The following is a 17,086-nucleotide window of genomic DNA, read 5'->3' as shown; positions in this document are numbered from 1 at the left end:
CTTATTTGATATCCGACATGAAGGCCTGGAGGTCCTCTTTGGTTGCGAGCGTCCCTTTGTCGTCGGTCGCCTTCTGGGGTGTAAGTTTAGGGGGGTCTACCCTCTTTCCCCTGTCCGAGGCCTGCGGCATGGTAGAAATGTCAGCCCATTTGGAGGACTTCAGGGCTTCGAGGTGAGGGGGCGCCCTCCGGGAGCTTAGCCCCGAGTCATGTGCCGCAGGATCTGAAGATGGCGGAGGCCAGGGAGATTTGGAGATGGAATGGGCCGGAGCGCCCCAGGAGGTTGTGTAGGCAGGAAGAGCTTCTAGGCCTTCAGGGGATGGTGTAGGTCGCCGTGGTGGAGCAGCCTTGCGGTGTGGGGTGGACACAGGCTTCAGAGTCACCCTCTGCAGTGGGAGCCCAGGGTGCAGATGGCGAAGGCAGGCTCTCCCGGCTGGAAAAGAGGAGAGGTGGGCAGGGGTGCCCCAGGAAGCTGAGGAAGGCATCACGCTCTGGGTTGGGGGGCAACAAATTGAGGCTTCAGAGGCCCCCACAGGCAGGGGACAAAGTGGTTCAGCGGGGTCAGCAGGGTGCTGTTGCTGCGGGCCCCAGAAGGCTAGGCAACCCCCCGCAGGAGAGACCTCCAGAAAGAGGCTGTTGGCGGGTGGGGCCAGAGCGTAGGGCAGGGGGCCCCAGCGCCTACGGGGGAGAAAGAAGGGGGAACCCCAAAGCGCTCCAGGCAGGAAGAAGCGGGGCCCGCCACTTATGTTGGGGGGCAGCTGGGCTCACCCGAGTAGTGCGTGACCCCCTCACGAGAGCCAGGGGCCACGCTGTGGATGGTGGGCGGGGGGCCCCCTTTCCAGGAGGGCGCTCAGCTATTCCTGGATCACTGCCTCAGGCTCCCGCAGGTCACATGCGAAGGCTTTGCTGCCAGCGGCCACGGCGGGGCTCCGGTCACAGTCCAGGAACAGGCTGCAGGCTGGGATCTTGCGGGCTGCGAGCTGGGGGGCCTCCGTGCAGAGAAGAGCCAGAGAGCGCCTGCTCATCGTGGCGAGGGGGGGCGCTGGTGGTGTGAGGCCTGTTCAGTGCATCCTGGGCTCATGGGAGCAGGGCCAGCTAGGAGCGCGGGCAACCCCAAACTGGAGCGAGGTGAAGCTGGCGAGCGGGCCGGAGCAGGCACCGTCAATGTCCCTCTAGTGTGCGCCGGGGTGGGTCCGGTCCCCAATGTCCGCAGCGCACCGGTGAGGAGGAGTCAGCAAGATGCAGGTTCGTAGAAGCGGCCGCGATCTTGGGTTGCGGCGCGGGACGCCGAAGCAGCATTTCTTCACCGCGTTTGATGTGATTCTGGGGGCGTTAAGCTCCCAGGTTGCGGCCGGTGGTGCGAGGGATGTTCCGCTGCATCATGCTAGCAAAAGATTACGGCGGGCATAGCAGGAACCGGGAGGATATCAATTATAGTCGCTGACCCATGCAAAGGCCATTAGTGAAGCTGGCCCTGCAGGCCACACATCCCCTTTGCCCTTCTTTTGCAGTCACATGCACGCACATCCTGATAAGTCTGTTCAGCTGGTTATTGTATTTATATTTGGTGAGCATGGATGTCCATTCCAATCAGAAATGACTCCCAATAAAAATGTACAGAGAACTTAGGCATTCCAAGAAGGGTGCCTGTACATTAGCACAAATATGACAAGAAGTCGTTGGGTAATTTGAGGGTGTGAACAAAGTGTGACATAGACCAGGGACAAAAATAAGACAAAAAAAAGATGATTTACCAAAGTAACATTACTCTAGGAGGCAAGTGCTGAAAACTAAAGAGGAGTATTATACAAATAAAACAAATTGCATTATCACATGGCATTGTAATGTAATTGTCATTTGTATAGCGCCTTTCACCATTGGTATGGTGTCAACGCGATGTAGGCTGAATACCCTCGGGGGACCAAAGTTCAGGTATGGGAAATTAGTCAGAGGAGTTAAGAATGTGTGTGTGCATTTTAGCCAATACGAACGTAGGTAGGGGTGGCCAAGAACATGCTAGGCCCCCATGTCGAGCTGGCAGGTGTATGGGTACTGAGAGGTAACCTGGAGAGTATGCGAGAGCCTGAGAATTGTTGTGTGCAGCTAAACCGAATTTGTATCATAGGGGATAGCTGCATTCTTATGGCAGAGGTGCTGTGCAATGTGTCTAGAGTATAATAGCAGATGCGTACGGGTGAGTGGCCATGCCGTATAGTTTCCATAAGCATAGTGTGTGATACGTGCCTTGTGGCTGGTTACATAGATGCAGCTGAATTTAGAAGGGGTGAATACAAAGCATGGCTAAATTCTACACAATGGCTATACAAAATGCACCCAATATAATATATTGGTTACACTTAAAAATTCACCTAGATTCAATATGTTGACCACCTTCTAAAATTCACCTAGATTCAAAACCTTGGCTACACTCTAGAATACAACAGGGTTCAATGCAGTAGCTACACTTTAAAAAATCACCTAGATTCAATACGTTGGCTACTCTAAAATTCACCTACATTTAATTTACTGGCTACACTATAATGCAACAGGTTTCAATGCATTGGCTTCCCTTTAAAATTCACTTATATTGGTATAGCTGACCTCGCATAAACTCTCTCAACAGTAGCAATCTATCTTGAACCCTCAACAGCACCCACCCATGTGTCTGACCTCTCTTGGGCTGCTCGAGCCTTGCCAGCCACCCAAGTCCTAGAACGACAACATGCACACACGCATCTCCTAAACTAATTCCCCAAGAATTTTCCAACCGTATCGAATTCGGACACCAAGGGTGTTATACCAAGGAAAAAGCGCACTGAGGTCACACAGCTGGGGAAAAAGCGCTATATTAAAAAAAAAAAATACAACACAATACAATATAACCCACTAACCCAAAGCTCAAATGTCTGCATACTTAAATCACACTAAAACCCACTCAACTGCACCTCATACAGCAAACCGCATGAACTTCACCAAACCGCAACAACACATAATCAACACATAAGCCACATCAACAGCACACGAGGACTCGCATTGATTCGATATTCACAACCAAGTCCAGTTAACGGTGACAACCAAGATGAAGCTTCCAACAGGACACCACCTTCTCACTTTCCTACGCCCTCTTCAGCCCACTAACCCACCCCCACCTCCTTGTTTGCAGATCCACCTCAGCGCCTGGCAAACAATTCCTTTGGTGACGGTGCGCTATATAAATACCTTTTAACATAAAATATATTCACTACATTGGCTATACTCTAGATTGCGACTGGTTTCAATACATTAGCTACACTCTAGAATGTACAGCTAACTTTAAAAACGGGTGGCTAACCCAAATTTCTCGCTAAGTCAAAAAGCAGTGGCTAACTCAAATATCCAGCTACATTCTAATGCACAGCTAAATTTAAGAACATTGCGGAGGGTACTTGGATTCAATACGATGGCTAACTTTAGAGCGAAGGAAGTTTTAAACAGTGGCAGACACAATGGCACATGAGGAACACTGGGAGACATCGACCCAGCGAACAGGGGACTGCATCAGGAGAGGATGTGCACGGAGGCGAACGGGAGCGAGTAGTAAGTCCCAGGAGAAGGAGCTCCTCTGCATGCTGCCCGAGCAAATATCCTGTTCGTCCCCAGGTCCGGCAATCTGCTGGAAGGCAAAGCCCCATCCTGAGAAGGCAGAAGAGACTGGCGGAGCGACCGCCAACAAGAAGAGAATCTTGAACGCAAATTGACCGGAGGGGATGCCTCGAACAGCAGAGAACCTCCAAATGCTGCCGGAGCATCGGGCTGGAAGCACCGCTGCTCGTAAGACGCGCACCACAGAAACAGATATGCAGGCAGACCGAGAGGTGCTGGACGAATCAGGGAGCAACTGCAGAACAAGAATAAAATGGTGTGGGACCCAGAAAGAAACAGTACAGAAGGTAGCATATGCTTGGCAGGGAAGTAAACCAAGCTATTGCAATGGTGATATTTGATCATTTTGCTTTTTGTAGAGGTCTCCCAACAAAAAGGCAACAAAAAGACACTTTTTTTCCAGCCGCTTTTGGGTGGCCTGCAAAAAGCGAAACCCCACTTTGCCTCGCCTCCACCCGCATCTTACCCCGACAGGATTTGTTCAAAATTGGAAGGTTTCACCCCAAACCCTCCTGCCTCAACACCCCCAGCACTCCCTGAAAGTGAACACACACGCAACACAAACACTGCCTGTCAGCCCCTGCGTGCAATCGTGTCCGTCGCAGGGGCTGACAGTTTGATTTAGAAAGAGTGCTTGGTGCGGTCACAGAGCAGTCTTTCTAAATAGTTTTTTTTTATTCAGCTTTTCAAAAAAGGTCTATTAACCTAATACCATTGCAACGTCATAGAAAGGGAATAAGAGGGCCTGGCACCCTAAAAGATGCAGCGACAGTACAGAGGGGTGCATATGCTTGACAGGAAAGTAAACCAAGCAATTGCAGCAGAGCATTACAGGTTTTGGACCCACTTCTCGAATGAGAGTAAAAGGGTCTGGGACCCTGAGTGAAACAGAGACCGTTCATGAAAAAGCATAAGATTGCCAGGAGAGTAAGCTATTACTACTACACATTGCAAGTCAGGGACCCACACTCACACGCTAATTCGAAAACAAGAGGGTCTGGGACCCTGAAAGCAAAAGCGATAGATCAGGAGAATCCACCAAAATGGTATAAGGCACAACTGGGTGTCTGGTACTCGTACCCATAGGAAAATATTAAAGTACAGTGAAGTTTAACCAAGAAGAAATGGGATCCGAGACCCCAAAAGAGGGAAGTAGAACCAGAACGAATCCAGGGGAAAGGAGCTACACCCTAATCCTCGGAGTTATACATTGTGGAGCATTACTTTTGTCATTTTGATCACCTGAGACATTGGGAACGTTTCTGTTGGCAAGAATTGTCATTAACACTTTACTTTGGAAGAGATCACTGTTGCACATTTGATTTAGGTTATTAGCGTTAGGGTCAGAAGTAGGTTTTTGGGACACGACAGTAACAGACTCTTTATTTCACATCCTGACCTGTTTAGTAGTTTCTTTGAGGCAGGGAACCACCTCTTAGCTTTAGGGACAAAGAGGCCGTTTTCACAACCCTTTACTGGTTGATAAATGTTTCTAACCAAAACTATGCCACCTTTGTGCCCGAGCTTTACTGCACCCCTGTACTGGATTCAACAAGATGGCTCATTTCAGAGCGCAATAAGTTTTAAAGCAGTGGCAAACTTCAGAGATCACATGGATTTAACAAAATGGTAGCAAAACAGTTAAGTGGTAATACAATTTAATGGTAACATTTCAGAAATACAGTGCTAACTAGGGAGGTGGCCTTTGCCTTTAGCCTTTAGCCAGCCGCCCGGGGACAGTTGCCCTGCGGGAGCCAGTGAAGTAAGGGTGTTCTGATCATGTTTGGCGTGTACTGGCCAATTCAGAGTAATGCTGGCGGGAAGGAGGAGTGGGTAGAGGGGAGGGTCAGGGGAAGGAGATGGGTGCTGGAGGCACTAAGCTAAAATGGTGCCCAGCAAGGATGGAAATAAGTCATCAGTAAAGGGGCCTTACCTCCAGAAGGAAGCAACGCCAGCATCAGGAGCAAGCAAATGGCTTGAGGGAGACTGATGCACAGAGACGCAGTGAGGAGATCTCAGTCGCATAAAGTGGTCTGGTCTCGTGGGTATGGAGTGGTGTGGAAAGGAGAATGTTGAGGGGGTGGGTGAGCTTCCTAATTGACCAATAGGCTAAGTTTAAGACCACCTTTGAAGAGATCCATAGTCTGGCTGGCTTTGGTTGTTATGAGCAGCGGGTTTCAATGGAGTGGGGGGGGGCAGGGAATGGAGAATGAGCGGAAGCAAGAGCAGCCGCAGGTTGAGCATGGGAGAGTGAAGTTGAATGCAGAGGATGTTCTTGCTGCATGGCAGGCTACCCACACTGGTCTGACAAAGTGGGTGAGGCTGTATCTAATGGCTGGTTCTTCACAGTCCCGAGAAGTAGGGCTTAAACGTGTGGGCATTGAGAGACTTTTGTGCAGACAATAAGAACACATCCATAACTGTGTCTGTATAGACTTGTTACTCAACATGATTTGGAAAATTTGAGCAGGCAAGAATCGGTAATCCTTGCAGGGGTTGGGGGGGATATTTCTGCAATTGTAAAATTCACTAGCTCTTTAGGGTGTTTGTTTTGTCTGCATTATTTGGTTAGAATTATGTGACAAAGGCTTTGGGTCATATGTACTTCATCTTGCGTTTCCCCAAACCCTCATCTGAATCGTGAAGGGTCAGAGCACGAATAGCTAAGGAATACTTTTTTTATTGAGTACAGTACAACTGAGAATATAAATCGAAATGTATATTTTGGTTTTATATTTCGCAAATAATAAATGAGAATGGTACTCGGCTTCGTTCTGATTAAACATCTGGCATATTATCCTAAGATTCACTGAAACAAAGGACAAATACTAGATAATGGAGTACTGAACAAAAGGAAGAGTCCAAGAGAAGAAGCAGCAAGATGAGTGGAGGAGGCAAGCAGTTTTTATGGGCAAGTTAAGATTTTATTATGGGCACAGAGTTGAGTGTTATGCACTATAATCTTTTATTTTTGACTGAAGCAAAACATTTCTTTATCATTTTAGTAAAGTGTTTTCTCAAAGTCTGGGGTTACAACTCCCATCATGCCTCAGACAACCATAGAGCTACAGAAGATACACAAAGCCATACAAATGATTGGGCGGATATATAAACCGACTGTGCCGACTGCATCAGCGGAAGTATTTTAGGGGATTCTGATAGTAAAGTTGTGTGCATTCTGGGGCCACTTGACAGCGGTGTGTCTTCTTGGCCTCCTGGATGTCGGGGTCTGCGTTCTGTATTTATGGGGTGTATGCGCCTCTCACTTCAAACATCACTCTCTTATGGCTGCATAATAACTTAAACTAGATAAGACAGTTGGCTGGATGAACGTTTTCTACAATTCCACTTTAACAGTGGTCCACCCTTAATGAAGTCATTCTAGAATTCTTGCTACACATCTGGTGTTTCTAATGAGGATGCTGGCTGCCTACTTAGTTCCCTAAACCTTAGCCTCGTAGTTCTCCCAAACTGCACACTTCACATGATTCTGACCCTACAGTAAAGGGGAAGCAGGAATACCCTGCCCCTACTCATCTGGTATGATATAGCATTTATAATGCCTATACACAAGAGTTTCAAGGCGCGACGAGGCAAAGGAAGGGAACGGAGGGAAGAAGGAGACAACGATCTCACTAGGCCAGGTGACATTGAGATCGCGCAAGTGCAGGAGAGCGGGGATGGGGAAAAGTGCAGGGGCAAGGGGGAGGGGGCAGTTCAGTGCATAGGATAAACAGTAAAATAAAGACAATAACTAACAAGTGCGGCTAGATGGTGGCAAGTGCAAAGGTAAGTGCAGACATCAGGTGTCAAGTTCAGGTAGGGGGCTGTAGGGATACAGAACAGCCCCAGAGTGCAAGGGTTGCCAGGGGGGCAGTGCAGGTGTGCAACTGGCGGGGAGGGGACCTGGGCCCGTGATCAGAGGGTAGCCAGGTAACCAGTGCAGTTTCAGCCAGGAGATCAGCAAGGGAGAGGAGGAGAGAAAGCAGAAGCAAAGAGGAACGTCTTGATGTGCTTCCGGAACCAGTGATGGTTCTCCTCAATTTTCAGAGAGGCAGGGGGGCGCAGTTCCAGAGGGAGGCCCCAGCAGAAGAGAGAGATCTACCACCAACTTGTTGCTTGGAGAAGCGACCGACCCTGATGGAGTTGGAGCCAAGAGCTCAAGAAGGAAGATATTTATGAAGAGGGAGTTGAAGGTATTGAGGCCCCAGGCCCCAGAAGGCCTTGTGGACAATACAGAGGGTTTTTGACTTGATTCTCGCCGCCACTGGGAGCCAGTGCAGAGATTTCAGTCCTGGAGAGATACGATCCCTGGGCTTGTGGCCAAGGACAAGACTTGAGTCCTGTTTTGGATTAGTTGTAGAGGGCGGAGAGTAGAGGCAGGCAGATTTAGAAAGATGCTGTTGCAGTAGTCCAGCCTAGTGAGAACCGGAGCTCTGGAGACAGTGAGCTTCTGGGGGAAGGAGAAGAAAGGAAGAATACCTCTGAGGAGGTGCAGCTGGTAGTGTGACTTCTAAGAGACGTCAAAGATCTGAGGAGAGAAGGAGAATGTGGAGTCGAAGATGACCCCGAGGTTTTTAGCCTCACAGGTGAGCGCAAGAAGAGGGCCAAGAGAGGCCGGCCAGAGAATGACCGGAAAGGAAGGAGCAGGTGTGCTGATGAGGAGAATCTCAGTCTTACTGGCATTAAGGCAGAGATCATTGGCGGTACACCACTCCTGGATAGCAGACAGACAGTCGGAGATGAGAGAAGGAGAAGAGGTGGCAGAAGGGAGCCTGAAAATGAGTTGAGTGTCATCCGCAGCGCACTGAACGTTTGGACAGAGACTGGCAATTCAGTGGGCAAGAAGGGCCAGGTATTGGTTGAACAGCCAGGGAGAGAGGTTAGACCCCTGGGGAACACCACAGATAGGGATAGAGATGGAGGAGAGGAAGGACCCAAGTTGGACATGGGAGGGTCGATCAGAGATACCCAGGTTAACAGGTCCAACTTGGGTCCTTAATATTTACGCTAGCAGGTGCAAAATGGTGCGAGTCCCTGGCCAGTGCCTGGCAAATGCCCAACACGTATACAGAAGTCAAAACTGCTGGCTTTGCCACTGTTTGTTTTTTAATAGGACTTCAGTGAAGGACACGCATATGATACGATATCATATGCCATTTATAACGCGCCTATACACCGTTTTTATAAATAGAGTGACTGATGGCAGAACTGATTAAGGCATTTTTATTTCACCAATAGCACCAAGTCATTAACTCTCAGAAGCAGAGTGCTTTTATGTTCTGTTCACGTTCATGCAGTTCCACTGCCCACATTCATATGAATTCCCTTTGCAACCATTAGGTCTATTTAATTTTCTATTTGTTGTTTTTTTTTTAATGAACAATTTGCTATTGTGTACTACAACCTTTTTATTTTGACAGCAGCAAGAACATTCTCGAGTATGGGGTCTGGCATGGATTCACATGCTCATGAATATTCCCCGTCGTCAGGCTGGGAATCCTCAGTTAAAGAAAAAAGTTTCACTTTCACTCTAGGACTGTATTTCTCCTCTAGACCAATCACTGTCATACTGCCCCCATCCAATGACAGTCCTCTCCCTAAACCCTGCCTCTGGCAGGCATCTTCAGATTTTTACTGCACACTTCAGTGTTGGGAGTCCTCAAGTTGTTCTCCGCTTTCACTGAAAAGTTTGATTTTTGTTTCCACCAGAGCCTGTGCGCTCTTTCTTCATTGGCCAGCAATGGGGACCCGTTGTCGGTAAAGTTTTGCACCCCTCAAGGGAGAAGATTCGTCAAAGTTTCTGGAAGGCTGTCTTGGGCCTACTTCACGCCCTCCAACCATGACAGAGGAGAAAAAGGAGGGAAGGACCCTCTTCAGGCCCTGCACCAAATGCGGGCTACGGAACGTCTTCGTAGAGGACAAACATCTACAATGTCTTAACTGCCTACACACGGACTACAAGGAGGTAGAGTACAAGATATGCCTGGACTTCTCGAAGAAGACAACAAAAGACACGCATAGCAGGCTGGCGGCATGGCTCAACTCGAACAAGGCCTCTGCCCGTGCTCCGAGCAGGGTCATATTCGCCCAGGGCCAGCCAGTCCGAAGAGCGGTCCCCCTCTGGTAAGAGCTCCAAGTCCTTTGAGGTCGCCCCATCTGTGGGGGGTCCAAGATGAGGCCAAGAACCGCAAGTCCGATTCCACTGGGTTCGCTGCTGATGCGGGTCCCAGGTTGGATAGGCTGCAATCAATGTAGTCTTCAGCCTCTGTAGCCAGCCTGCCATCGAGCTCCTCCTCAAAGAGGAAGTCGTCCACCCCCGGAGAAATCAGATAAGCCTAGGCCGGAGGAAGAGAGGATGGCTGCACAGCCCTAGCAGGCTTAACCAGCGCAGCCAAAGTCCTCCTCGGCCACTCCTGCAAAACCGACTGTGCCGACCGCATCAGCGGAAGGTACCGACCTATGAGGGTGGCTCCTAAGGCACAAAGAGTTCCCGTCGCGACATGGCTGCCGAGCCTACAGGCACCCCTGGGGAGTTTGGGGGGTAAAGCACCGGCCCAAATCCCAGTCCAGAACCCTCAGGGAGGAAAGGGGGGGTCAGGGAGGCCCCAAAACAGCCCTTTAGGGTTGACGTTGAACCGATGGACATCTCATCCATGGACGACGACCAAGAGTGGACGGTGGCGGCGCAGGGCCTAGCAATCCATTGTTTCCTTCGCAACCACGGCACATATCCTTGGACATCCTGTCGACTCTCCACACCCTGGTGACGGAGATCCAGCAGAGGTTGCCACCAGCACCGGTGGTGCTGCAGGCCCCTGAACAGCCTCCGCATAAAGAGAAACTGTAATGCGACGCCTCCACATCAGCCTCCTCCACCACGTCAGGCACCGACTCCACCAGCGGACCCGGTCACTGCTATGGTGTGGTCCCACAGACTCGTCAAGGGGCTTTTCTGTTCTTTCCCGCTGGTGAAGTCTCCTGCTCCGGCATGGGAACTGAACGTTGTTCTGACGAGGCTCATGGGGGCGCTCTTCGAACCTATGCATCAAGCCCCACTCAAGTTTCGCTCTTGGAAAGTGGCTATCCTCATGGCAATCACCTCTGCTAGAGTTCCAGGCCGTGTTCTGCAAGCAGCCGAGGATCGAGGATGCTGCTGCGGCCGCACCCCTCGCTCATGCCGGAGATTCACTTGGTATTCCGCCTCAACAAACCTTTGGTGTTTCTTCCCAATACCTTTGCCGCCGGTGCAGAGAACCTTGCATTCGCAGGATGTTTCTCGTACCTTCAAGTTTTGCGTGGAACGCACAGTGTTTTTGGAAGACTTTGCAATTGTTTGTGGACTTTGGGCCTGTGAATAATGGGAAGGCCTTGTCCAAGGCTTACATCTCAAGATGGCTCTCGGCTGCATCAGGCACCGTCAACAGCTGACTAACCAGCCTCTGCCGGGCCGCCCAAGAGCCCACTCCACCAGAGCAATCGCTGCGACGACAGCATTCCTTTCTGGTGTGCCTCTGCTCGACATCTGCAGAGCTGCGACGTGGAGGTCCACGCATACCTTCACGAGGTTCTCTTGCATCGACTGGAATTGTAGAGAGGAGTCCAGAGTCGGCCAGGCAGTGTTCGCAACCTGTTCGCCTGAGGTGAGTCTGTTCCAGTGATAAGTGTTGATTACTTCTGTTGAGCCTTGACACCCCCGCCCCACCGTGGTTGTTTAATGGTGAACTGCTGTGTATTCGTTATTCATGAGCATGTGAATCCATTCCAGAGCCCATGCTGGTGAAGGAACAAGTTGCTTACCTGTAACTATTGTTCTCCAGCATGGGTCTGGCATGGATTCATACCCGAACCCTCCCTGCAGCTCTTCTTGGTCATACTGCCACTTTACGTGCTTGCCAAATCTGAAGATGGCTGGCAGATACTTAGGGAGAGGACTGTCATTGGATGGGGGCAGTATGACACATAGGACAGGGATTGGTTTAGAGGAAAAATAGTTTTAGAGTGAAAGCGAAACAGTTTTTTCTTTTACCAAGGATTCCCAGCCTGATGACGGGGTATAATCATGAGCATGTGAATCCATGCCAGACCAATACCAGAGCGCAATAGTTACAAGCAAGTAGCTTGTTCCTTCTTTACAATTTCAATAAAAAATGTTTACTCAAAGTCTGGGATTACACTTCCAATGATACCTCAAACAACCATAGAGGGAAATCTACACAAGATGCACAGGAGCCATACTACAAGAGATTGGGCGGGTGGAGGGAGATGAGTATTTTAGGAGATTCTGATAGCAAAGCTGTGTTTATCCTGTGAGAAAAACATTTAACCAGTTTGTCATCATGACTAGGAAAACTGTACAAACCTTTATCTAAGTTGCATTGCGAATGTCTAATTTTTGTGCATCTTTGTTTGCATTTTACGATCATTTTATCTGCTTAAGTTATATTTAATGAAAGTGTCTCTTTTGTTTACTTTTTAGAAACGTGTGTACTCCTTGCACTGTATACATACGTCACATCACGTCCAGACAAACAGGCTTGTGAAAAGCTTTGGCTTTTGTTGGAAGAGGAGGTAAGTTCAGAATGTCCTTTGTTATTGAGCGGGCTATGACTGTATATACTTTTTTTCGTTGGTAGTAGTAGCCCTGTTAATTTACTGATGTTTTTTTCCTAATGGAAGAAATGGGTACATTAATCCTGATGTATTAATATTGTACTCATACGTCCCGTCCCCCTTTCTCCATCCTAATGGGCGTTCCCCAACATGGGGGCGGTACCAGAACCTTTGGCAGTGAAAAATTGGCGGCTCGCCTAAGCCTGTTTTTCCGCACGGACGGTGTCAGACCTGGCAGCTAGGCGCGGATACTTATGAACTTCCACATGCTCCCAGTTCTTTGTTTTCTTAAATTTTCACCTCCCTTCGGTGCCTCGCCACCCCCTGCATATGTCGGCTGCAACAGGCTTCACGAGATGCGCATCCTGCGATTGCTTGTTCACCAGCCTCGGACCCCTATATGCTCTGTCTTGAGTGCCTGGGGCCTGAACACTACCAGGACGTGTGCATGGCTTGCAGTGCTCTGTCACCGGGCCTTGAAGAATCGTCTTTCACGCTGGAGGGAGATCTTCCACACTTCCCCTCCAGGTCATCTTAAACAGTTTGTCTCCAGGACCCCACATCAAGACAAGGTAGGTCCTTTGTTTAGTATGGCTCCTCAGTGCAGAGATTCCTTCCCAGGGGCTTCCACAGGAAAGGGTACCTTGGATTCTGGTTCTGGCAGACCCAGGGCTGTTAAGGCTGCTGACTCCCAAGCCGAGGGCCCCAGGGGCTCTTCCAGGTGGTCCACAGAGGGCCGATCAAGTTTGACCTCCTCTTCGGCGCCAGTGTTCATCCTCCTCTTTCGCGCTTAGAAACACTTGTGTACAGGTGCATTATAAAAGCCATATATCATATCAGTGGGCAAGGGATCGTCGTGTTTTACCTCAAAGAGTCAGAGATCGGGGGACAGGGTGATTCGACTACCGGCTGCTCCAGAAGGATGTCCTGCAGGTGGTGAGAAAGGTCTGGGAGAAGCCCAGGGCCAAAGCCCAGATGAACAAGAAATTGGACAGCTGCTTCAGGCTTTCGGATGGGGAGCCAGTGATCCAGTCCTTTAGTAGTGGCAGCGTCCTCTTTGTATTCAAAACCATTGCCTTTGTTGTCCCCTGCAGAGCCACCTCCAGTTGTATGTCCAAAGAGGACAAAGCCCTTGAGTCTTTCAGAAAGAGTTGCTCCTCAAATCTGGGTTGCATTTGCTGCAGGCTAACGCTGACGATCTCCTAACTGCGGTGAACCAGAAGCTGTGGCGAGAGCATGGGGAGATCCTGCCTGACCCCTCTGGAGAGGAAAGCCTCCTTTAAGGCCGGCCTGATGGACGCCCGGGCAGTTTCGCAGGACCTCATGGAGTCTTTATTCTCCCACATCGATACAGCCAGCAAGCTGCTGTGCCTGGGGGTCCCGTGCCGTGGGTCCCGTGCCTGCTGGGCCTAGAGACCCAAGCTACTCCTCACTGATGACGCCCAACAAGGCTGAAACATGTCTGGGGATGCTTGTGGTCTCGTTCAGAAGGGATGTGACCTAGCAGTTCGGGCCGGACTACCCCTTTGGGGGTGGGACCTAGCCTGAATTGCATATGGTCTTTCCCCTTTTGTAATGGCTTGGCAGGCGAAGAACGATGGTCTGGAGGGTTGCCCAGAGCGATGCCAGAGGTTAAGATTCATTCTAAACCTTCCAGCCATCACCTCTTTTGTTTTGCTATTGTCACCCCGAGTGGGACGGGTATGCCCAGACGTGGGTCCCGTGCCTGCTGGGCCTAGAGACCCAAGCTACTCCTCACTGATGACGCCCAACAAGGCTGAAACATGTCTGGGGATGCTTGTGGTCTCGTTCAGAAGGGATGTGACCTAGCAGTTCGGGCCGGACTACCCCTTTGGGGGTGGGACCAAGCCTGAATTGCATATGGTCTTTCCCCTTTTGTAATGGCTTGGCAGGCGAAGAACGATGGTCTGGAGGGTTGCCCAGAGCGATGCCAGAGGTTAAGATTCATTCTAAACCTTCCAGCCACCACCTCTTTTGTTTTGCTATTGTCACCCCGAGTGGGACGGGTATGCCCAGACGTGGGTCCCGTGCCTGCTGGGCCTAGAGACCCAAGCTACTCCTCACTGATGACGCCCAACAAGGCTGAAACATGTCTGGGGATGCTTGTGGTCTCGTTCAGAAGGGATGTGACCTAGCAGTTCGGGCCGGACTACCCCTTTGGGGGTGGGACCAAGCCTGAATTGCATATGGTCTTTCCCCTTTTGTAATGGCTTGGCAGGCGAAGAACGATGGTCTGGAGGGTTGCCCAGAGCGATGCCAGAGGTTAAGATTCATTCTAAACCTTCCAGCCATCTCCTCTTTTGTTTTGCTATTGTCACCCCGAGTGGGACGGGTATGCCCAGACGTGGGTCCCGTGCCTGCTGGGCCTAGAGACCCAAGCTACTCCTCACTGATGACGCCCAACAAGGCTGAAACATGTCTGGGGATGCTTGTGGTCTCGTTCAGAAGGGATGTGACCAAGCAGTTCGGGCCGGACTACCCCTTTGGGGGTGGGACCAAGCCTGAATTGCATATGGTCTTTCCCCTTTTGTAATGGCTTGGCAGGCGAAGAACGATGGTCTGGAGGGTTGCCCAGAGCGATGCCAGAGGTTAAGATTCATTCTAAACCTTCCAGCCATCACCTCTTTTGTTTTGCTGGGGGTCGAGATGAGACAGACGGTGTGGATGCACACCACTAAATTCTCTTCTGATGTGTAAGAGTGAATCCTGGATCTTCCTTTTGAGGGGTCAGATTGTATTCATTCGTCCACCGATGACGAGCTGACAAAAAAGAACTCCTCTATGCAGACCGCCAAGCCCTTGGCCAACCTAACTAAACCAGGCAGAAGTCCTTCCCTCAGTCTCAGGGCAGGACTGACTTCAAACCCTGCGCTTTCACCGGCTTCAAGGGATTTTGAGACCATAGTGCCACCTGACAGGTGGCCCTGTGACCACAGGAGGAAACAGCAGAGGACTTTGCATGTTTTTTTCCACTCCCCCTCCTCTGCTCCCACCTCAGACACAAAGAGAAGTGACGTAACGGTCAAAGATAACAGCTCGCCTGTAGGGGGCTGGCTGTCTGGCTCTCTTTCAGGAGAGATGGAAGTGTTGTTTCGAGAATCCTTGGATCCTTTCTATAGTCTCCACAGTCTTCAGTCTTCCTCTTCCTTTTCTTTTCTCCTCTCCTCCCCTGCTTCAGATAGGGTCCCCGGCCCTTTTACAAAAGATCCTTTCTCGTTTGGAGACGCAGGTGGTGAAGCCGGTTCCTCAGTCATATAGGGGCTCCGGCTTCTTCTCCAGGATTTTTCTAAGAACAACAAAGCTGGCCTGAGGGTAGTCCTGAACCTGTCTTTACAGCTCGAACATTTCAAGATGATTATTCCTGCGAACATAGCAGTGTCTCTATGTGCGGTGGACTGGATGTGTTCCCTAGACCTCAAGGAATGCGTACCTTCATGTCCCCTTCTACCAGCCGCATCAGAAATGTCTACATTCACGATTGTCGTACCACTTCTAGTACAAGGTGATGCCTTTTGGCCTCAATTCTGCTCCTTGTCTGTTCACGAAGTTGATGAACGCAGTGGCTTGTCTCCACTTGGAGGGCCATCACTTATACTCTTATCTGGATGTTTGGCTGGTCAGGACCCTCCTGCATATCAATCTGCTCGAACTCAGGACGGTTGGCCTGGCACTCAAGGCCTTTCTGCCTCTCATCAAGGACACAGCAGTCCTGGTCAGGACAGACAACTTCACGACAATGTTTTACCTGAAAAAACAGGGTGGCACCCTTTCTGTGGATGGAGGCGGTGGCAATCTGGGAATGGGCCCTTATTGAAGGGATTTGGATGTCCTCTGTCCATCTATCGGGGCACTGCAATGCAGAAGCAGACCAGCTCAGCCTCTTGAGCGTCAACACCAGTGGGAGTTAAACATCAACTCCTTTTTGGCCCTCTTCCAGAGATGGGAGTTTCCAGATCTGGACTTGTCTGCATCTCCTCTGAATTCAAAATGGCCCCAGTTTGCGTCTTAGGCAGGGTGGGGTCAGGGGCCTCTGGGGGATGTGTTCCAGCTATGCTGGCACGGCTGCAGGTGCTATGCGTTTACTCCTACAACATTGGGCTGCAGCCTCATGCTGATCGTCCTGCACTGGCCGTCGAGTGTGTTGCTCCCGGATCTGCTGCATTTGTGCTGCCAGGGACCGGTCCGTCGTTCGATCCCCAGCAGGGGTTCCAGGCGCAGCAGGGCGGGGCAGTGGAACACCCAGACCCTGCCAGGCTGGCCCTAGCGTCCGGGTTCCTGACCAGCTGAGGCTCTGCCATGTTCAGTTTATGTATTGTTTGCTCGTTAGGCGCTTATACAATAGGAATGAACTGTTTAAAAGCGCCCATATTGCAGGTAGGGACGTTGGGAGAGTGGGAAACACATTCCAACATTACAGTACAATATTTAGGAGCAGAAGGGGAAGAGGGAGGGGGGACAAACCTACTAGGCTTGTGAGTATTCAGAACGGGCATGTACAGAAAGGAAGAGGGCTAAGTGCTCAGGAGACCGAGCCCGTCGGTGAACCAAGGACAAAGTCTTAAGCATGTGGAGTGCTACACGGTCTGGAATTTGAGAAGATCCTGCTCAAGGGGAAGAGGGAGGGGGAGGCTATTCTAAAGGATGGAGCACGTAGAGGAAAGTGAGTGACCCCACTGCCCTCTGTTTAGCAAAACGCTTTACACACAAAAAGTTTGTGCCAGAGGAGCAAAGTCGTCTAGAGGGAAAGCATTTAGTGAGGTAAAGTTGAAGATAGTGTTGTCCCCGGGCCCAGACAGCCTTGTGGATGATGC

The 17,086-nt window shown here is 50.4% G+C and overlaps 1 protein-coding gene across 5 annotated transcripts in view; it reads left to right on the top strand.

Moving 5' to 3' along the window:
* Positions 1-17,086, top strand: part of ATRIP (ATR interacting protein) — a 1,393,117-nt gene that overhangs the window by 1,074,982 nt on the left and 301,049 nt on the right. For all 5 annotated transcript variants that reach the window (XM_069643859.1, XM_069643860.1, XM_069643861.1 and 2 more), the window contains one exon: positions 12,121-12,212. In XM_069643859.1, the coding sequence (XP_069499960.1) occupies positions 12,121-12,212 (92 nt within the window). The remainder of the gene's footprint in view (positions 1-12,120; positions 12,213-17,086) is intronic.

Source organism: Ambystoma mexicanum, chromosome 2p (assembly GCF_040938575.1).
Source record: "Ambystoma mexicanum isolate Mex_15411 chromosome 2p, UKY_AmexF1_1, whole genome shotgun sequence".
Classification (NCBI taxonomy): Eukaryota; Metazoa; Chordata; class Amphibia; order Caudata; family Ambystomatidae; genus Ambystoma; species Ambystoma mexicanum.
The sequence above is the reverse complement of the archived record's forward strand: the minus strand, read 5'-3'. Positions and strand labels throughout refer to the sequence as shown.